The sequence below is a fragment of the Oncorhynchus tshawytscha genome, linkage group LG30 (genome assembly GCF_018296145.1).
Source record: "Oncorhynchus tshawytscha isolate Ot180627B linkage group LG30, Otsh_v2.0, whole genome shotgun sequence".
Taxonomy (NCBI): Eukaryota; Metazoa; Chordata; class Actinopteri; order Salmoniformes; family Salmonidae; genus Oncorhynchus; species Oncorhynchus tshawytscha.
This window is the reverse complement of record NC_056458.1, coordinates 29,611,255-29,634,378: the sequence shown is the minus strand read 5'-3', so window position 1 is coordinate 29,634,378 and position 23,124 is coordinate 29,611,255. Positions and strand designations below refer to the sequence as shown.

Here is a 23,124-nt window from a genome sequence, read left to right as displayed (position 1 = left end):
CCATGGGTTCTCAGACCATATACCATGGGTATGACAAAAATAACTTTTTACTGTTTTCATTAAGTTGGTTACTAGATAATAGCAATAAGGCACCTATGGAGTTTGTGGTATAGGCTATATATGACCAATATACCATAGCTAATGGCTGTATCCAGGCACTCAACATTGCGTCGAGAGCAAGAACAGCCCTTAGCCTTGGTATATTGGTCATATACCTCATCTCCTCGGGCATTAACGCTTAAATAGAACTGCTGCACCGGTAGTGCGCTGCGAGGAATTCCTAGAGTGTGTTGCTAATGAGCACGGGTGGCGCTCGTTGAGGTGGCAGGGCAGAGCGTTCTCATGATGACAACCATTTTATCCAAATATTCAATGTCCCAAAGCGTAAAAGGGAAAGTTGACTAAGACATTTTTGTAGGCTTGGGCACTTGCGGAAGTCGTTCACTGGAACAATTCCTCGCGCCAGATGCTGAACGCCAAATGCGAGTCTGTCACGTCAACTGCCGCTGAGGTCACATTGCCTACTGTAAACGCGCTACCAAAATTGAAAGACTTCACATTACCCAAAGTGAAATTGCGCACTGATAACTGGAAGACCGTATACGTTACGACTGGAAACAGAGATTGTGGGGTGACCGAAAGCGCATACTGTGGAGATGTATACTTTGCGGAAATTTGGCGCCTTGCTGTCACTTCCATTTCTCTTGTATTTTCCAGGTAAGACGATGGTCATTTTGAGTTTGAATTAACGCATTTTCTTTTAAGTGGCAGTTGTTTTTCAATTGCTTATTGTGGATATTTTAAGGTATTTGTAACCAACCAAAAATGGTCGAGCTAACACCGACAACAGAAACATTTTTCTTGGTGCCTCTAAATGACAGGAACCTACAAGACCGAATAGCCAGTAATACTAAAATGTCTCATTGAAATATGGAGAAGTCGACGATTTAATATTCCTCAATTAACAAGTGTCAAGTGTGTTATGCATAATTCTGAGCGCTGAGGCAGGGAAGAACAATTAATTTATTAGATGGACAGACACTGCCTGAACAGTGGGTTTACACTGTTTAGCAAAGTGTTGTTTTGTCTCTCAAGCTTTCTAACATCAACAGTCTTGGTCATACTAGTGAGATTACTCTTACAATTTAACCACGTTTTAAATACCCCCCCCCCCAAAAAAAAGATTATGGTACTAGGGTTGCAAAATTCCAGGAATTTTACCCACATTCTCAGGTTTTCCAGATATCCTGGTTGAAAGAACTGGAATAAAGAGGGAATAACAGGCAATCCAGCAATCCTCCAATCGGGTTTTCTAGAAATCCTTGTTATTTTGCGAAAGTTTACTGGAATTTTGCAACCCTAATTATGGTACTAATTTTGTTGATTGACCATGTAAAAAAAAAGTCTGCCATTTGTCTGGTTTTAGAATTGGACACAATTTTCAAAATATTGTACACTTGAACTATTTTAAATCGGTAATGTTTTTGTCAAATTTATCCTTCAGTTTATATCCTTTTGTTTCCAAAACAATCACATGTGCTGATGCAGGCAATCTCACCCTTACCTTATTTCACCTTAACAAGGTGAGGCATTGCCAATAGTATTTCAAATAGTAAGGAGTATTACAAGGACTCATTCCTTGACACATGGCTAATGAAATCTATCCTCACACTCTTGTCTTGAGTATGAAGTGCAGAAAAAAAACTGCTAGGTAGCTGAACAATAACCTGTTGGACTTATTGCTATTATAATACAAATTTCTCAACATGAGTTTTCGGCCTTTACTTCAGCTGTTTGACTCTACAGCAGGTGTGTCCCCTGAGGGCCAAAGCATGGGAGGAAATGGTTGTGAATAGCATCCTGCTAACAGGAAGATTGCTCATTCTCTGGGCAAGCTACAGATTTTTACACCAGGGTAATGTGATTCACCAGGTTCTTGTATCCATTACTGGGAGTTGCAGGTTAGGTACTGTTTGGTGTAGCACAGATAATGTTCGACCAACCTTGAAGGGTAATGTCATATTCATCATCTCCAGCACCACCCCAACATCAACATATGTGAAAATTGCGAGTATGTTTTGTTGTAAAGTGTTTCCAATGACTACATTGTTGTGCATTGTGATTTTAACTAATTATGAGTAGGCATTGCCTACTAATTGGTTGATGTCATTGGAAATACTACTTTATCTGTTTTATTGCAGAACATAGAAATGTGCCATTTTCACATGATGTTGGGGTGGTGCTGGAAAGATGAATATGAAGATGAACACTTTAGAAATGTCCCTTTTAACATGGCTACACATCTTCATTCTCGATTCGGCCAAACATGTATCTTCTAAAATGTCTGTGTCCAGTTGCAAATGGTTCATTTTGAATCTAGAAAATGCTCCGTTACTAAAATGAACTCTCCAAGTAATCCAGCAATGTGTACTCCGCCATCTTGTCTATTTCAAATCTTCTCTCGTTGACCGAGACAGGTGAGTGTCATGACATGCAGCACCACGTGTCTCAATCGATGAGAGATTCTCCATTTAAAATATGGTGGCGCAAACATTGTTGGACACGTACATTTTAGAAGATGTGTGGGTGACTTGGTTGGTCTAAAATTCTGTGCTACACCAAACGGTACTTAAACTGTAACTCCCAGTACTGGATACCAAAACTCTGTGGTAAAATCACATTATCTGGTGTAACAATCTGTAGGCATCTCCTGGCATGCCTTCATCCCTATGGCTATGTTTCATAATTAGTCATGTAAGGAATTTGTGTTCTTGAAAACAGGATAACCTGTGTTTTTTTATTTTTTACCCATTAATCATTTGATTGAAAAGGCAATGTAAATTTAGTTTTGTGTATGAAGTTGGGAAAACTACTGTCTTGGAACTGAAGTCTGGAGTTAAAGTAGGCTACATTAGACTAATGAGTATTGTTAGTACACTGCTGCACAGCGTGTGTGTGTGTGGCACCCCATGCCATTAAAATACTATCAAGCCAGGCGCCAGCATTGTTGTTTTCATGGCAGCTTCTTGCGCAGTTGGTCATTTAGAAGCTAGGTTTGTTTAATTTGGAACTTTAGCATGCTCTCTGTTCTTTCAACACAGCAGAACATGTTGCCATGTCAGGCACAATAAGACATACAGTAATCATATTTCATAGGCCCATCACATGGTGTTAGTTACATTGTCCCGAGATCCCTAAATCAATTAGGATTTTCAAGTCAGACCCTAGTCGTTTTGGTTTAGCTCATTTGAATTCCATTAGTCTCAGTTCAATTGGTTGACTACATAATTATGTTGTAACTGTTTAAATGACCTTGTGGTGTTTCCAGTACTTTACAGAATCTCATTCTGAAAATAAATGAGTTTCATTTTTTTCCCCCACAACTTGATGTCCCTGGACTTGTTTTTGCTAATTACTGAAGTGGGTAAGGTGGGTCAAAGGAAAGCTGTACCAGTATTGTTACACTTGAAAGCTTTTTGCTCTTTCAGTCTGATCGCAAGAGTTGGTTCAGGGTTATCTGGATAATTTGGATCAGTAATGTATATGGAGAACATACAGTTGAAGTTGGAAGTAAACAATTCCAACATAAATTTATGTAAACTCGTTTTTCAACCTTTCCACAAATGTCTTGTTGAGTGTAGGGGGCAGTATTTCCGTGTTTGGATAAAAAACGGACCCAATTGAAACTGCCTATTTCTCAGGCCCAGAAACTAGAATATGCCTATAATTGTCAGATTAGGATAGAAAACACTCAAGTTTCCAAAACTGTCAAAATATTGTCTGTCTGTGCATATAACAGAACTGATATTGCAAGCGAAAACCTGAGGAAAATCCAACCAGGAATTGCTGTTTTTCCTGAAAGCTCTCTGTTCCATTGGATGCCTTGCCTCCATTTAAAGGGATATCAACCAGATTCCTTTTCCAATGGCTTCCTCAAGGTGTGAGCAGTCTTTAGACATAGTTTCAGGCTTTTATTTTGAAAAATTAGTGAGAAAGAACCCATTGCGTCAGTGTATGGCTGGGTGCCAGCAGAGTTTTGCATGAGGAACAGCCATTTTCTCTCGCTCTCCTATTGAAGAAGCTACAGTCCTGATTGATATATTTTCGACTTATATATTGTAAAAACAACCTGAGGATTGCTTGATTATAAAAAACGTTTGACAAGTTTCTATGAACCTTACGGATACTATTTGGAATTTTTGTCTGTGACATCGTGACCGCTTGAGCCTGTGGATTTCTGAACATAACGCGCCAACCAAATGGAGGTATTTTGGATTTAAAAATTATCTTAAAGGAACATTTATTGTGTAACTGGGAGTCTCGTGAGTGCAAAGATCTGACGATCATCAAAGTTAAGTGATTTAATATATTGCTTTTCTGACTTTCGTGACCAATCTACTCGGCTGCTAGCTGTTTGTAATATTTTGTCTACTGAGAGAGATGTCCTTACATAAACGCTTGGTATGGTTTCCCTGACAAGCTTTATTGAAAGCTGACACGCCAGGTGGATTAACAACAAGCTAAGCTGTGTTTTGCTATATTGCACTTGTGATTTAATGAAAATTAAATATTTTTAGTAATTTAATTTGAATTTGGCTCTCTACAATTCAGCGGATGTTGATGAAAATGATCCCGGTAACGGGATGGGTGCATCAAGAAGTTAACTATAATTTTGGCAAGTCGGTTAGGACATCTACTTTGAATGACACAAGTAATATTTCCAAACATTGTTTAGACAGATTAATTCACTATCACAATTCCAGTGGGTCAGAAGTTTACATACACTAAGTTGACTGTGCCTTCAAACAGCTTGGACAATTCCAGAAAATGATGTCATGGCTTTAGAAGCTTCTGATATAGGCTAATTGACATAATTTGAGTCAATTGGTGGTGTACCTGTGGATGTATTTCAAGGCCCATCTTCAAACTCAGTGCCTCAGTGCTTGAGATAATTGGAAAATCAGAAGAAATCAGCCAAGACCTCAGAAGAAAGATCGTAGACTTCCACAAGTCTGGTTCATCCTTTGGAGCAATTTCCAAATGCCTGAAGGTACCACGTTCATCTGTACAAACAATAGTACGTAAGTATAAACACCATGGGACCATGCAGCCGTCATACCGCTCAGGAAGGAGACGTGTTCTGGCTCCTAGAGATGAACGTACTTTGTACGTTAATCCCAGAACAACAGCAAAGGACCTTGTGAAGATGCTTGAGGAAACCGATACAAAATTATCTTTAGCCACAGTAAAACAAGTCCTATATCGACATAACCTGAAAGGCCGCTCGGCATGGAAGAAGCATCTGCTCCAAAACCACCATTAAAATAGCCAGACTACGGTTTGCAACTTCACATGGGGACAAGATTGTACTTTTGGAGATATGTCCTCTGGTGTGATGAAACAAAAATAGAACTGTTTGGCGATAATGACCATTATTATGTTTGGAGGGAAAAGGGGGATGCTTGCAAGCCAAAGAACACCATCCCAAACGTGAAGCACAGGTGTGGCAGCATCATGTTGTGGGGGTGCTTTGCAGTAGGAGGGACTGGTGCACTTCACAAAATAGATTAAAACAATGTGGCTATATTGAAGCAACATCTCAAGACATGAGTCAGGAAGCTAAAGCTTGGTTGCAAATGGGTCTTCCAAATGGATAACGATCCCAAGCATACTTCCAAAGTTGTGGCAAAATGGCTTAAGGATGACAAAGCCCTGACCACAAAGCCCTGACCTCAATCCCATAGACAGTTTGTGGGCAGAACTGAAAAAGCGTATGTGAGCAAGGAGGCCTACAAACCTGACTTAGTTACACCAGCTCTGTCAGGAGGAATGGGCCAAAATTCACACAACTTATTGTGAGAAGCTTGTGGAAGACTACCAGAAACTTTTGACCCAAGTTAAACATTTTTAAAGGCAATGCTCCCAAATGGTAATTGAGTGTATGTAAACTTCTGCACTTATTGAATAATTAGACCTACATTTAATTACCTTTTTTACTTATTTTATGAACAAATAATTTCTATTCAAAATGCTATACTTGTTAGACGATGTGATAGGTAGATGGAACAAGCAACACGCTGGTTAATGACACAATACAGTCCTAACATATAAACTGACCGTGCACAAGCAAATGTTAATATTACCCAGCTCAACGATAATGACTAGCCTCATTAATGTTCTGCCAGAACGATTTATCACTCCACTGTTTCTAGAGACATTGATTGACATTATGTGCAATAAAGTTGGCGCCGGAGGGGATGGCTGCCATTTTACGATCTCCTAACCAATTGTGCTATTTTTTTTTTTTTTTACGCAATAGTTGTAAATGATTTTGTACATAATGTTTCTGCAACCGTATCTTACGGCAGAAAAGAGCTTCTGAATATCAGGACAGTGATCACTCACCTCTGATTAGACAAAGATGTCTTCTAGAACAGCAGCAGCAAGTAGGACTCACACGAAATTCTCCAAACAACCCACAAGGCAGACATCCCAATCATTCGCAAAAGGAAGTGACGGAGCGGACGAAGAGCCGGATGCCTCGTCCGGACCCGCAGAAGACAACTAGGAAAGCTGCCGTTACCGTCAATATTACTCACCAACGTGCAATCATTGGACAATAAACTAGACGAGGTAAGATCACGAATATCCTACCAATGGGACATAAAAAAACTGTAATATCCTATGCTTCACGGAATCGTTGCTGAATGACGACATGGATATTCAGTTAGAAGGATGCACTCTGCACCGGCAGGATAGAACACCACACTCTGGTAAGACGAGGGGGGCGGGGCGGTCTGTGCATATTTGTAAACCGCTGGTGTACGAAATCTAAGGAAGTCTCGAGATTTATATTGTGATAAACTGCAGGCCACACTACTTGCCTAGAGACTTCTCAGCTATACTTTTTGTAGCTGTTAATTTACCACCACAGACAGATGCTGGCACTAAGACTGCACTCAGTCAGCTGTACAAGGAAATAAGCAAACAGGAAACTACTCACCCAGAGTCGGCGCTCCTAGTGGCCTTTTAATGCAGGGAAACTTAAATCAGTTCTACCAAATCTCTATCAACATGTTAAATGTGCAACCAGAGGGAAAGAAATTATAGAACACCTCTACTCCACACACAGAGACTCATACAAAGCTCTCCCTCGCCCTCCATTTGGTAAATCTGACCACAACCCTGTCCTCCAGATTCCTGCTTTACAAGCAAAAATTTAAAGCAGGAAGCACCAGTGACTCGGTCTATAAAAAAAATGGACTGCTTTGCTATCACAGACTGGAACATGGAACATGACTGGAACATGTTCCGGGATTCTTCCGACGACATTGAGGAATACACCACATCAGTCACTGGCTTTATCAATAAGTGCATTGATGATGTCGTCCCCACAGTGACTGTACGTATGTAACAGATGTGAAACGGCTAGCTTAGTTAGCGGTGTTGCGCGCTAAATAGTGTTTCAATCGGTGACGTCACTTGCTCTGAGACCTTGAAGTAGTTGTTCCCCTTGCTCTGCAAGGGCCGCGGCTTTTGTGGAGCGATGGGTAACGATGCTTCGTGGGTGACTGTTGAAGTGTGCAGAGGGTCCCTGGTTCGCGCCCAGGTATGGGCGAGGGGACGGTCTAAAGTTATACTGTTACACGTACATACCCCAACCAGAAGCCATCGATTACAGGCAACATTCGCACTGAGCTAAAGGGTAGAGCTGCCGCTTTCAAGGTGCGGGACTCTAACCCGGAAGCCTACAAGAAATCCTGCTATGCCCTGCAACGAACCATCAAATAGGCAAAGTGTCAATAAAGATTGAATCATACTACACCGGCTCTGACGCTCGTCGGATGTGGCAGGGCTTGCCAACTATTAGACTACAAAGGGAAGCACAGCCACGAGCTGCCCAGTGACACGAGCCTACCAGACGAGCTAAATCACTTCTATGCTCGCTTCGAGGCAAGCAACACGGAGGCATGCATGAGAGCATCAGCTGTTCCGGACGACTGTGTGATCACGCTCTCCGTAGCTGACGTGAGTAAGACCTTTAAACAGGTCAACATACACAAGGCTGCGGGGCCAGACCGATTACCAGGAGGTGTGCTCCGGGCATGTGCTGACCAACTGGCAGGTGTTTTCACTGACATTTTCAACATGTCCCTGATTGAGTCTGTAATACCAACATGCTTCATGCAGACCACCATAGTCCCTGTGCCCAAGAACACAAAGGCAACCTGCCTAAATGACTACAGACCCGTAGCACTCACTTCCGTAGCCATGAAGCGCTTTGAAAGGCTGGTAATGGCTCACATCATCAACACCATTATCCCAGAAACCCTAGACTCACTCCAATTTGCATACCGCCCAAACAGATCCACAGGTTAATCAATCTCTATTGCACTCCACACTGCCCTTTCCTACCTGGACATTAGGAACACCTATGTGAGAATGCTGTTCTTTGACTACAGCTCAGCATTCAGCACCATAGTACCCTCAAAGCTCATCACTAAGCTAAGGATCCTGGGACTAAACGCCTCCCTCTGCAACTGGATCCTGGACTTCCTGACAGGCCGCCCCAGGTGGTGAGGGTAGGTAGCAACACATCTGCGACGCTGATCCTCAACACTGGAGCTCCCCAGGGGTACGTGCTCAGTCCCCTCCTGTACTCCCTGTTCACCCACGACTGCATGGCCAGGCACGACTCCAACACCATCGTTAAGTTTGCTGACGACACAACAGTGGTAGGCCTGATCACCGACAACGACGAGACCGCCTATAGGGAGGAGGTCAGAGACCTGGCCAGGTGGTGCCAGAATAACAACCTATCCCTCAATGTAACCAAGACTAAGGAGATGATTGTGGAGTACAGGAAAAGGAGCACTGAGCACTTACCCATTCTCATCGACGGGGCTGTAGTGGAGCAGGTTGAGAGCTTCAAATTCCTTGGTGTCCACATCAACAACAAACTAGATTGGTCAAAACAATCGTGAAGAGGGCACGACAAAGCCTATTCCCCCTCAGGAAACTAAACAAATTTGGCATGGGTCCTGAGATCCTTCTACAGCTGCAACATCGAGAGCATCCTGACTGGTTGCATCACTGCCTGGTACGGCAATTGCTCGGCCTCCGACCGCAAGGCACTACAGAGGGTAGTGTGCACGGCCCAGTACATCACTGGGGCAAAGCTGCCTGCCATCCAGGACCTCTACAGCAGGCGGTGTCGGAGGAAGGCCCTAAAAATTGTCAAAGACCCCAGCCACCCCAGTCATAGACTGTTCTCTCTACTACCACATGGCAAGCGGTACCGGAGTGCCAAGTCTAGGACAAAAAGGCTTCTCAACAGTGTTTACCCCTAAGCCATAAAACTCCTGAACAGGTAACCAATGGTTACCCGGACTATTTGCATTGTGTGCCTCCCCCAACCCCTCTTTTACACTGCTGCTACTCTCGGTTTATCTTTTGCATAGTGTCGTGGAGGATCATTACAAAATATAACACTTACAAGAACTTGTGAATTCAATATAGGCTTTTAATACAAACATATCAGAAGCCTAGATGGTCCGCGGAACACACACTTTTCCAGAGCTCTGGCTTTACACCTGTTGTATTTGGCGCACGTGACAAATAAACTTTGATTTAACATGTTCTGTGTGTGACATTGTAGACCATGTGTCGAAACGGAGAACAGGTTTTGGGGTGTGTGAACACCCGATAAAACCAAATTACAGGTTCCTTATTCCAAACACACCATCCCTGGGAAGAGAAGATCTTAATTTGTTTTCCAGGTGTTCTCCACAAAGGACTGACTTATTTAACCAGATCATCCCATTGAGCTTGACGATTGGAGAGTCGTCCCTGAAGACGCAATTCCCAGTTCACCTACTTCAGTACCTTTTTTAAAAATGTGTGTGTGTATATATACATTTTAAAAAATATATATATTTCTGAGCAAAAAAAAAACTTTTTGGGGGGGTTGTTCTAACTTGGCCTTATCTCTAATTGCTTATTTCTTAAAATAATAGGGACTGAAGGCTTGCCAAAGACCCTGTTTAGAGCCTGGATTACGGGCCAATTTGAAGTCGCTGGTCCCTTGTGTGGGACTCGAGCAACTGGTATGCTTTTGATTTGTCACGGGATTGTGGATTTATCTGGACTATTGTTAGATGTAATGACTAACAACAACCTGTGGCACTTGTTCTTACAAGGTGAAATGAGGGTTGTCCAAGAGAACTGTGGTCAGTTCTGATCCTGTGTATTGACTCTATTCTCAGCACTTTGGGTTTGAAGCAATGACTGAGGATAATAACTGAGGATAAAGTGTAGACTGTCAGCTTTAATTTGAGGGTATTTTCATACGTATCGGCTGAACCATTTAGAAATTACAGCACTTTTGTACATATTTTGTGTCACATTAGTTTCTATTGATCTTTTTTTGTTGTCACTTTTTTTTATTCTAAATAAGAATAGGATGTTTCTAATCACTTCTAAATTAATGTGTATACTGCCATGATTATTGATTGTTCTGAATGAGTGATTGAGAAAGTTAAGACTCCCGTCATACCCCCTCCAAAAAAAATGCTAACCTCTCCTGTTATTGCAATGGTGAGCGGTTAGCATGTCTTGGGGGTATGATATTTGTGCATCAAACGTTCTTTCAATTGGATTATGAAATGTTATAGCCTACAATGAGTGCATTTTCTTTTTCTCCCAGTGCGGGAAGGAAGAGGGGGGGAGAGTGGCACGCTCATCACAGCAGCAGGCTCCAGCGAAACCGGATCAGTGCAGATACTTTTAATTATGAGGATAATGCACATTACTGTTTGAACAAATCATGGTTTTAGTCTCTCCCCAAAAATGTGACAGTTTGCATGAGGTGACAATGTAGAATGTGCAGCTTTCTGATGCAACCAATTAAAAATGTAACTCGCACAGCCAAGTCAAAGGATTTACAAAATGTGCCTAAATGGTTGCAGTCTGGAGCCCTGCTATAGTGATCTCTGATCCATAGAGGGAGCGAATGTGGGCAGAGGGGGAGGGGGCAACATTTTGGAATGAAACTCAGCCCAATTAGTAGCTTCTGCCACACAGGCCATCCCCCGGACAACTGTCTCAGACAGACGTCACTTTCCTGCTGCTCTGCTCTGCACTTTCCTGCTGACGGCAGACTCCACACTGGCCAGGTGTGGAGTGGGCAAAGCAGTGGGCGACTTTCCTAAGTCCCAACACTGAGCCTGACCTATGGCTTCCCTTAAAGATACACCCACTCTCCTTTCTTGCTCCTCATCTCTACCTCCCACTCTCCCTTTGCCCAGTCCTCTCCATCTGCTTTTCTGGAAAAGTAAATGGCCTGAGCCAGTACTACAGATGGGCAGAGGGCTGTGCTTACTATAGCTTTCACATTATTGCCCCCATTAGTGAGTGATTCATGACTGCTGTGTGTTAATCTTTCCTGAGAAAAATGTTATTGTGTGTTTGCATATAGGGGACTGAGTGTTATTTTGAGTCTCCTGCAATGTTTTTATGGCTAGCAATTGATTTGTTCCTCGGTATGGCATTGTATGTCCTTCTGAAGACACCAAACAAATGCCGGGAGATATTTATAGATGGGCTATACATACTGGTTTTGAAAGGGCTCTTCCGACTCTTAATGAAATGTCTTAAAATTACATGTCAAAGCCACAGAATAATTTTGGACAGTGACAATCTGGTTACTAATGACTATTTACACACCTTCAAGCTTATCGGATGACATGACCGGTTGTGGTGCTGCTTTGTTATCGTTTACGCATCACGACAGGCTGCTGATGTCAAGCCTCTCCCATATCGATCTGCCTTTTAGGAAGCATTACAGGAAGTGCGGCCTAAGAACTAATCGGTCATCAACTGAGATGACATGGACAGATGTTGTCATCCATCAGATTCCAGCTGCGACATTATATTCTCCTGACACGCTGTCCCTCGTCCTTAAATGCTTGAGGGACTGAGTGGGGTGGGGGAAGGAAAAGAGAGCGAGAACATTATGCAATCCCTCAAATGCACAGTAGGCCTACATTGAGTTACTGTTGTGTGTGTCAGCATGATTGATTACGCCTTAGTATTAATAATATTGACAGTTGTGTACCTCAGATGTTAATTAAACTAGTTTATGGACTCATCACAGTAGTTGTAATTGAACTAAATGTAGGACTTCAGTCTTTTATTTCAAGTGCGCGAACCCCCTCTGTAGACTGTCTATTCTGTCAAATGAGCTGGAATTTCTGTTCACTACAACCCGCTATAACTTGTTTCGTGCACACTCACCTAATCACTATAATAACGGGTTATCTGGATACTTGGGTAGCTACTATTGAACGGAATCCAGGTCTATCATTGGGTCTGACATTTCTCCTCCCCAAACTATGTAAATTGTTTTGAGCTACTGGAAAAGTGTTGTATACATCTAATTGATTAACTGTTATGATAGCAACTGCTCTATCAAATGGTGATAATCATATATTTTCATGTGCTAGCTAAGTTTTTGTGGTTTGTCCTTTTTAAAATGTTTTACTATGACAAAAGCCATTAGTGTTTAAAATAATAGTTGTAGTGTCATCTTGACCTGTGTGTAGGTCTCTTCCCCCCCAACCCCCCCCCCCTACAAACAAACATGTTGTTTTGATGAATGAAGGACAGATAGCAGTGTTTATCTTAACCCCTGTCCCCTATTTGTCATTCTGGAGCCCTGCTATAGTGATCTCTGATCCACAGAGGGAGTGAATGTGGGCAGAGGGGGAGGGGGCAACCTTTTGGAATGAAACTCAGCCCAATTAGGGGCTTCTGCCACACAGGCAATCCCCCGGACAACTGTCTCAGACAGACGTCACTTTCCTTCTGCTCTGCACTTTCCTTGTCCCCTATTTGTCATTCTGGTTGGGACAGGTGATATAACTAGGACTCTGAGTCGATTTAATAGCAATTGGATAAGTGTGCCTTAAGCCTGGATTTCCTCTATGGGCAAAACCCCACTGTTTCCCCTCTGATATAAAATGACTAATGTCCTCTGCAATCCCATATGGCAAATCAAGGCCCAGGTGCCATCAGCCAGTCCTCCTACTGCAGCATACAGGTAATGTCAGAGAACAATATGCAAATGCATACCAATATGATCTCACTAGCTGGTGCTTGGCTCTGCCCACATCCATGCTTGTTCTGCCCACTATGATTAATTTGCGCCTATTGGAAACGAAAGGCTGTCTATATTGGGTTAGTTATAAAAATGTTTGACCTCCTATGAAAGCCCCAGATAGCTAGACCAGAGCCTTACAGGCAGGAGGGAATAGCATGGCAATAGTGCTGGTGAATCTCAAACTTCTTAGGGCAGCAATCCCGTTAACGGGATCGATATGACAACAGCCAGTGAAAGTGCAGGGTGCCAAATTCAAAACAGAAATCTCATAATTAAAATTCCTCAAACATACATGTATCTTATACCGTTAAGGTAATCTTGTTGTTAATCCCACCACAGTGTCCGATTTCAAATAGGCTTCGCATTGAAAGCACCATAAACGATTGTTCGGTCACCACCAACTCACAGAAAAACACAGCCATTTTTCCAGCCAAAGAGATGAGTCACAAAAAGCAGAAATAGAGAGAGAATTAATCACTAACCTTTTGATCTTCATCAGATGACACTCATATGACTTCATGTTACACAATACATGTATGTATAAAGTTCATAGTTATATAACTAAATCTCTGTATACATTGGCGCTTTACGTTCACTAGTTCCAAAAACATCCGGTGATATTCCAGAGCCGCATTTGACAGAAATACTCATTTATAAATGTTGATGAAAATACAATTGTTAGACATGGAAATATAGATATACCTCTCCTTAATGCAACCGCTGTGTTGGACTCATCAGATATCAGAAATAACATTTATAAATATTCCCTTACCTTTGATCTTCATCAGAATGCACTCCCAGGAATCCTTAGTTCCACAAATGTTTTTTTTCTCAATAATGTCCATTATTTATGTCCAAGTAGCTACTATTGTTAGGGCGTTTAGTACACAAATCCAAAAGGTCGTGCAGGTCCAGCCGAACGTCGGACAAAAACTTCAAAAAGTTATTTTACAGGTCGTAGAAACATTTCAAACTAGGTATAGAATCAATCTTTAGGATGTTATCATAAATCTTCAATAACGTCCCAACCGGAGAATTCCATTGTCTGTAGAAAAGCAATCGAACGCAGGTCGCTATCAAATCAAATCAAATCAAATTTTATTTGTCACATACACATGGTTAGCAGATGTTAATGCGAGTGTAGCGAAATGCTTGTGCTTCTAGTTCCGACAATGCAGTAATAACCAACAAGTAATCTAACTAACAATTCCAAAACTACTGTCTTATACACAGTGTAAGGGGATAAAGAATATGTACATAAGGATATATGAATGAGTGATGGTACAGAGCAGCATAGGCAAGATACAGTAGATGGTATCGAGTACAGTATATACATATGAGATGAGTATGTAAACAAAGTGGCATAGTTAAAGTGGCTAGTGATACATGTATTACATAAGGATACAGTCGATGATATAGAGTACAGTATATACGTATGCATATGAGATGAATAATGTAGGGTAAGTAACATTATATAAGGTAGCATTGTTTAAAGTGGCTAGCGATATATTTACATAATTTCCCATCAATTCCCATTATTAAAGTGGCTGGAGTTGAGTCAGTGTCAGTGTGTTGGCAGCAGCCACTCAATGTTAGTGGTGGCTGTTTAACAGTCTGATGGCCTTGAGATAGAAGCTGTTTTTCAGTCTCTCGGTCCCAGCTTTGATGCACCTGTACTGACCTCGCCTTCTGGATGATAGCGGGGTGAACAGGCAGTGGCTCTGGTGGTTGATGTCCTTGATGATCTTTATGGCCTTCCTGTAACATCGGGTGGTGTAGGTGTCCTGGAGGGCAGGTAGTTTGCCCCCGGTGATGCGTTGTGCAGACCTCACTACCCTCTGGAGAGCCTTACGGTTGTGGGCGGAGCAGTTGCCGTACCAGGCGGTGATACAGCCCGCCAGGATGCTCTCGATTGTGCATCTGTAGAAGTTTGAGTGCTTTTGGTGACAAGCCGAATTTCTTCAGCCTCCTGAGGTTGAAGAGGCGCTGCTGCGCCTTCTTCACGATGCTGTCTGTGTGAGTGGACCAATTCAGTTTGTCTGTGATGTGTATGCCGAGGAACTTAAAACTTGCTACCCTCTCCACTACTGTTCCATCGATGTGGATAGGGGGGTGTTCCCTCTGCTGTTTCCTGAAGTCCACAATCATCTCCTTAGTTTTGTTGACATTGAGTGTGAGGTTATTTTCCTGACACCACACTCCGAGGGCCCTCACCTCCTCCCTGTAGGCCGTCTCGTCGTTGTTGGTAATCAAGCCTACCACTGTTGTGTCGTCCGCAAACTTGATGATTGAGTTGGAGGCGTGCGTGGCCACGCAGTCGTGGGTGAACAGGGAGTACAGGAGAGGGCTCAGAACGCACCCTTGTGGGGCCCCAGTGTTGAGGATCAGCGGGGAGGAGATGTTGTTGCCTACCCTCACCACCTGGGGGCGGCCCGTCAGGAAGTCCAGTACCCAGTTGCACAGGGCGGGGTCGAGACCCAGGGTCTCGAGCTTGATGACGAGCTTGGAGGGTACCATGGTGTTGAATGCCGAGCTGTAGTCGATGAACAGCATTCTCACATAGGTATTCCTCTTGTCCAGATGGGTTAGGGCAGTGTGCAGTGTGGTTGAGATTGCATCGTCTGTGGACCTATTTGGGCGGTAAGCAAATTGGAGTGGGTCTAGGGTGTCAGGTAGGGTGGAGGTGATATGGTCCTTGACTAGTCTCTCAAAGCACTTCATGATGACGGATGTGAGTGCTACGGGGCGGTAGTCGTTTAGCTCAGTTACCTTAGCTTTCTTGGGAACAGGAACAATGGTGGCCCTCTTGAAGCATGTGGGAACAGCAGACTGGTATAGGGATTGATTGAATATGTCCGTAAACACACCGGCCAGCTGATCTGCGCATGCTCTGAGGGCGCGGCTGGGGATGCCGTCTGGCCTGCAGCCTTGCGAGGGTTAACACGTTTAAATGTCTTACTCACCTCGGCTGCAGTGAAGGAGAGACCGCATGTTTTCATTGCAGGCCGTGTCAGTGGCACTGTATTGTCCTCAAAGCGGGCAAAAAAGTTATTTAGTCTGCCTGGGAGCAAGACATCCTGGTCCGTGACTGGGCTGGATTTCTTCCTGTAGTCCGTGATTGACTGTAGACCCTGCCACATGCCTCTTGTGTCTGAGCCGTTGAATTGAGATTCTACTTTGAGATTCTATCATGTGAAATGCGTGTGACCAGGACCTGGCTCTCTGCCAGACCACTGACTCAAAGAGCTCTCATCCGGCCCCACATCACAGTAGAAGCCTCATTCAAGTTTCTAAAGACGGTTGACATCTAGTGGAAGCCTTAGGAAGTGCAACAACCAATATCCCACTGTGTAGTCAATAGGGGCTGGGTTGACAATTGACCAACCTCAGATTTCCCACTTCCTGTTTGGATTTCTTCTCAGGTTTTTGCCTGCCATGTGAGTTCTGTTATACTCAGACATCATTCAAACAGTTTTAGAAACTTCAGTGTTTTCTATCCAATACTAATATGCATATATTAGCAACTGGGACTGAGGAGCAGGCCGTTTACTCTGGGCACCTTTCATCCAAGCTACTCAATACTGCCCCTGCAGCCATAAGAAGTTAAACAAAAATATATAAATTCAGCAAAAATCTTGGAAATTGTTTTTCATTAGGCCCTAATCTATGGATTTCACATGACTGGGAATACAGAACTTTTAAAAAGAAAAAAATAGGTAGGGGTGTAGATCAGAAAACCAGTGAGTGTCTGGTGTGACCACCATTTGCCTCATGCAGCGTGACACCTCTCCTTCGCATAGAGTTGAGCAGGCTGTTGATTGTGGAATGTTGTCCCACTCCTCTGGCTGCGTGAAGTTCCTGGATATTGACGGGAACTGGAACACGCTGTCATACACGTCGATCTAGAGCACCCCAAACATGCTGAATGGGCGACATGTCTGAGTATGCAGGCCATGGAAGGACTGGGGCATTTTCAGCTTCCAGGAATTGTGTACAGATCCTTACGACATGGGGCCGTGCCTTATCATGCTGAAACATTAATTGATAGCGGTGTATGGGAAGAACCATGGGCCTCAGGATCTAGTTACGGTATCTCTGTATTAAAATGCAATTTTGTTCGTAGCTTATGCCTGCCCATACCTTCACCGCTCACCCACACATCCTCATACACGTGGTCTACGGTTGTGAAGCCTCTTGGACATACTGCCAAATTCTCTAAAATGAGGCAGCTTAAGGTAGAGAAATGAACATCCAATTATCTGGCAACAGCTCTAGTGGATAATTGCACGCTGCCTCAATTTTAAGAAATCTGTGGCATTATGTTGACACAACTTCACATTTTTAGTGGCATTTTATTGTCCCCAGCACAAGGTGCACCTGTGTAATGATCATGCTGTTTAGTCAGCTTCTTGATATGCCACATCTGTCAAAGGGATGGATTATCTTGGCAAAAAAGAAATGCTCACTTGCAGGGATGTAAACGAATTAGTGCATCTTGCATGTCTTTCACTGCTGGCCCCTCTGCCTGCTCAGCAGAACTTTGCCCCAGGGGGGACAAGTCAGTCTCCCTCCTCTCCCTCCCCAGAGGGCTGGAGCTCAAGCGTCTCATCAGCACCTCAGGTCAGCCATGAGGTTAGAAAAAGTACACCTCAATACACTGAAAACAAGCTGGGATAGGAGGTGAAAGCATGTAGTGTGTGGGGGGTGTTGTATAGATCCACAGGCAAGCCTTTACTTTTTTATTTGCTCTTACCTACCCTCCAGTCCTCTCAGCCTTCCCATGGTGATGTGTAATTACAGGATTTCTGTTTTTTGGTCACACAACAGTCCTGGAGCCATAGTGTGTGTGGTGTGGAGCTCGGAGGTGCAGCCTTCTCTATTTAAACTGTAATTGTTGTTTATGTAAGGCATCCACAGAGTGTCAGTGTGCTATACACACATTTTATAATGTGCTCCTTGTGCAGAAAAGTATGAAAGATATCTCAATTTCACAATTTCTGTCAATCTCCCACCCTGTCATTGTTGTCTGAGAATTGTCATAATTAAATCATACTCCTTAATTCTACACAGAAGTGACTGCAGCCTCGAGATAAAACATGGAATGCTAATTGAATTAGGAACCTCAAGTGTGTTCTCACTAAAATAGTATTGTACAAATGTAATTTCCATGACCCTCGCCAAAGGAAGTGCTTGATAAGCTGTTTTTGGGCCCAGAAGTCACTTTCTGTCATCACTTGTAGTAGACAATGCCCCACCAGCATTAAATGGCCACTAAAGGCATTGATTTTTGAGGACTATTTGCCTCTGGGGTTGACTTTTCTGTCATTGTCGCCAACTGTTTAGTCAACGTTACTGTGGCCCCTTTCAGTTTTGAATGGCCATGTTGGCTTCAGTAGCTTCCCTTACTGTATTAGGAACTGATGTAAACTAAATGCATACTATGCTATACCTTTTGTAAGACGTTGCATTAGCATAACGCAGTGATTCCCAAACCTCTTTGAACGCTTCCTCCTCCCCTAGATCTTTCTCTGCCTTTTGGTTTGTCCCCTTCTGCTAGCGATTGAGGAATTTCCTCTCGTTTGGTGGTTACTTGTTTTTTATGTATGCATCTACAATAGCCTACAAAGGCACAGCACCGTACCACACAGCCTCCATAATCTCTCTGGATGTCTTTTAAAGAGGTAGACGTTTTTAAACTGAATGCTCAACAGGATATATTAGGATTAAGTCTGAAGGCAGTTTAGATTAGTGTTACTTCAATGTTTTTCTGGTGAGTGGAAGGAAAATATGTCAACGCTACTGTTAACCAACTGCCGTAAAAATAATACATTTCCTTGAGGGGGAACTATCCACCTTGCGCATTGGGATTCAAAAATATGCATAATATCTGTAGGTAAATGGGTGTGCTTTGCTACTGTAGGTTTAGACAGCCACAAATGGTGCTTAACGTGTACATTACAAATGCTTTGTACTGAGACAAATGGTTTATGCAATTGGAGTAGGTCTAGGGTGTCGGGTAGGCTGGAGGTGATATTGACTAGTCTCTCAAAGCACTTCATGATTACAGAAGTGAGTGCTACGGGGCGGTAGTCGTTTAGCTCAGTTACCTTAGCGTTCTTGGGAACAGGAACAATCGTGGCCCTCTTGAAGCATGTGGGGACAGCAGACTGGGATAATGATTGATTGAATATGTCCGTAAACACACCTGCCAGCTGGTCTGCGCATGCTCTAAGGACGCAGCTAGGATGCGGCTATTCCTAGCGTAGAGAATACCACTAAACCATTGTTGGTAGGTTAGTCATTCCCGTGAAGAGATGACATTCCGCTGATCGTTTATGAAAGGATGACAAACCAGCAAACTCATGGATGAGAACCATACACAGAGGATGACTTTGTCAGCGATTGCACCGCAAAACCAAACAGCAGTCTTCATTTGATCAGTTATACACTGAACAAAATATAAACACAATATGCAACATTTTCATAGTTTACTGAGTTACAGTTCATATAAGGAAATCAGTCAATTGAAATACATTTATTAGGCCTTAATCTATGGATTTCACATGACCGGGAATACAGCTGTTGGTCACCGATGCCTTGAAAAATAGGTAGGGGCATGGATCAGAAAAGTGAGTATCTGGTGTGACCACATTCCTCATGCAGTGTGACACCTCTCCTTTGCATAGAGTTGATCAGGCTGTTGATTGTGGCCTGTGGAATATTTTCCCAGGCCATGGAAGGATGAACATTTTCAGCTTCCAGGAATTGTGTACAGATCCTTGCGACATGGGGCCTTGCATTATCATGCTGAAACTTGAGTTGATGGCAGCGGATGAATGGCAACACAATGGGGCCTCAGAATCTCATCACAGTATCTGTGTTCCTTCAAATTGCCATTGATAAAAAGCAATTGTTTGTTTGTCCTTAATTTATGCCTGCCTGTATCATAACCCCACCACCATAGGGCACTCTGTTCACAACGTTGACATCAGAAAATTGCTTGCCCACACGTCGTCACACTCACTGTCTGCCCTTTGCCCGGTACAGTTGAAACCGGGATTTATCCATGAAGAGCACACTTCTCCAGCGTGCCAGGTGTCATTTGAAGGTGAGCATATGTCCACTGAAGTCGGTTACAACTGCAGTCCAGACCCTGGTGAGAGCGACAAGCATACAGATGCGCTTCCCTGAAACAATTTTTGTACAAACTGTCAAACCATTAGTTAAATACATTTTCATCAGCTGTCCGGGTGACTGGTCTCAGACAATCCCGCAAGTGAAGGTTTAGACAGCCACAAATGGTGCTTAACGTGTACATTACAAATGCTTTGTACTGAGACAAATGGTTTATGCAAAGACGAAGTGTGATGGTCGGCCATTTGTTAGTCAACGTGGTCATTGATGTTTTGAAACTTCATTAGTGACTGTTCATTACAGCTATTGATTTCTCAGGGAGTTACGATCCATGGGAGTCATGTCCATTAACCTAATCATTAAGCACAGTTAGCTAGGTTAGTGGGCCACTCGGTTTAGATCTTGTTTGGGTTTCCACATCTACTCTTTGCCCTGAAATATATCCATGACACAGTATTTGACCTGGTCTCAGCCTCTACCCAGGACAGACTTATCGTGACCTGTGATGCTGCATAATTGCACTCATTTTGAGATGAGGCTTGACAGAAAGTAGTAATGCTCGACTCCCTAGAAGATTGTTTGGTTTGACTGTTATCCTGAACTGGGCAGGAGTACGCACACATCCACAGACGCACACAAGCTCTAACAGTCTCACAGAGCCATGTGATGAAAAAGCACTGTAGAAATGCAATGCAGCAATCATCCAAGTTACATTCAGCGACCAACTCCTAATCAGTCCCCATAACGCTCTTTGCATACCCTACCACTATTTGCTCTTCCAGTGCAACCCGCTCACCACCAGCGACTCGGAGTTTCATCCATTTATCTATATTAATTTTGCCCATGTCCACTCGGGTGACACGACTGGCTGTCTCATACTTTTCCTTTTAATCTCCTCCTTAATCACTTTGGGTCTCCCGACCTCGGCGGTTGAATTCGTCACCGAAAATAATAACCTCCTATTGCAGTTAATAACACACATTTTCGTATTCCGAAATCGCAACGGTATTACCGTCTAACATTACCTGTCATCAAAGAAGACCTAAGGAAGACACATCGTCTCATTTCTCTAAGAGAAATTATCAGGCCCCTAACAGTGCTAGGAGCCTCATCGCCTCATCGGTCTTTACTGCCAGTGTAAAAATAGTCATGTGGGTGTCAAGGACATCCCACAATATTTTTTTCCTTGACAAGCGATCAATAATTCAGTCTAATTATCCCTCCACTTGATCAAGTGACCCTACTCCTTCAGATTAACTGTTTCGCCCATTACCTGCCAATCATAGGGAACACGGCTACTATGTCTGTCTTTGGGAATACTGATTAAAAGCAACACGGATCCAAAGGCACAGAATCTTGCTACTTTCATGTGACGATAGACAAACCGGTAGTCCAGTGTTATTGTTGAGTCTTATCATTATCGGAAATTGGGATTGTTTTCCCTGACAACTTCAAAGTTGAGTGTACGGTTATACACTGAGTGTACAAAACATTAGAACACCTTCCTAATATTGAGTTGCACCCACTTTTGCCCTCAGAACAGCCTCAATTTGCTTCCCACAGTTGTCAAGTTCAATGGGTGTCCTTTGTGTGGTGGACCATTCTTGATACGCATGGAAAGATTTTGCGTGTGGAAAAACCCAGCAGCATTGCAGTTCTTGACACACCGAAGCCGGTGTGGCTGGCACCTACTACCATAGGCACTTAAATATTTTGTCTTGCCTATTCACCCTCTGAATGGCACACTTATTTTTTATTTCACCTTTTATTTAACCAGGTAGGCAAGTTGAGAACAAGTTCTCATTTACCACTGCGACCTGGCCAAGATGAAGCAAAGCAGTGTAACAAAAACAACAGAGTTGGACATGGGGTAAACAAACGTACAGTCAATAACACAATAGAAAAGTCTGTACAGTGTGTGCAAATGTAGTAAGTTTAGGGAGGTAAGGCAATAAATAGGCCATAGATGCAAAATAATTACAATTTAGCATTAACACTGGAGTGAATAATGTGCAAGTAGAGATACTGGGGTGCAAAAGAGCAAAAATAAATAACAAAATGGGGATGAGGTAGTTGGGTGGGCTATTTACAGATGGGCTGTGTACAGGTGCAGTGATCGGTAAGCTGCTCTGACAGCTGATGTTTAAAGTTAGTGAGGGAGATATGGGTCTCCAGCTTCAGTTTTATTTATTTATTCCCCCCCTCCAATTTGTTCCAGTCATTGGCAGCAGAGAATTGGAAGAAAAGGCAGCCAAATTAGGTGTTGGCTTTGGGGATGACCAGTGAAATATACCTGCTGGAGTGAGTGCTAAGGCGGGGCTTTACCTAGCGAAGACTTATAGATGACCTGGAGCCAGTGGGTTTGGCGACGAATAAAGTTGAAGTCTAAAGTTTACATACACCTTAGCCAAATATATTTAAACTCAGTTTTCCCCAATTTCTGACATTTAATCCTAGTACAAATTCCTTGTCTTAGGTCAGTTAGGATCACTACTTTATTTTAAGAATGTGAAATGTCAGAATGTTGCATCTTGAGATGTTGCTTCAATATATCCACATAATTTCCCTCCCTCATGATGCCATCTATTTTGTGAATAGCACCAGTCCCTCCTGCAGCAAAGCACCACTACAACATGATGCTGCCAACCCCGTGCTTCACGGTTGGAATGGTAGTTCTTTGGCTTGCAAGCCCCCCCCCCCCTCTTTTTCCTCCAAACATAACGATGGTCATTATGGTCAAACAGTTCTATTTTTGTTTCATCAGACCAGAGGACATTTCTCCAAAAAGTACGATCTTTGTCCCCATGTGCAAACCGTAGTCTGGCTTTTTT

At 43.1% G+C, this 23,124-nt stretch overlaps 1 protein-coding gene across 2 annotated transcripts in view; it reads left to right on the top strand.

The window, feature by feature from the left end:
* Positions 1-272: 272 nt before the first annotated feature.
* The window catches only part of LOC112228448 (endothelial cell-selective adhesion molecule), a 58,952-nt gene continuing 36,100 nt past the window's right edge, over positions 273-23,124 (top strand). For both annotated transcript variants that reach the window (XR_002950041.2, XM_024393777.2), the window contains exon 1: positions 273-717. Coding sequence is in view for 1 of the 2 variants with exons in the window: in XM_024393777.2 (XP_024249545.1) it covers positions 657-717 (61 nt within the window). In the remaining variant the exon portion in view is untranslated. The remainder of the gene's footprint in view (positions 718-23,124) is intronic.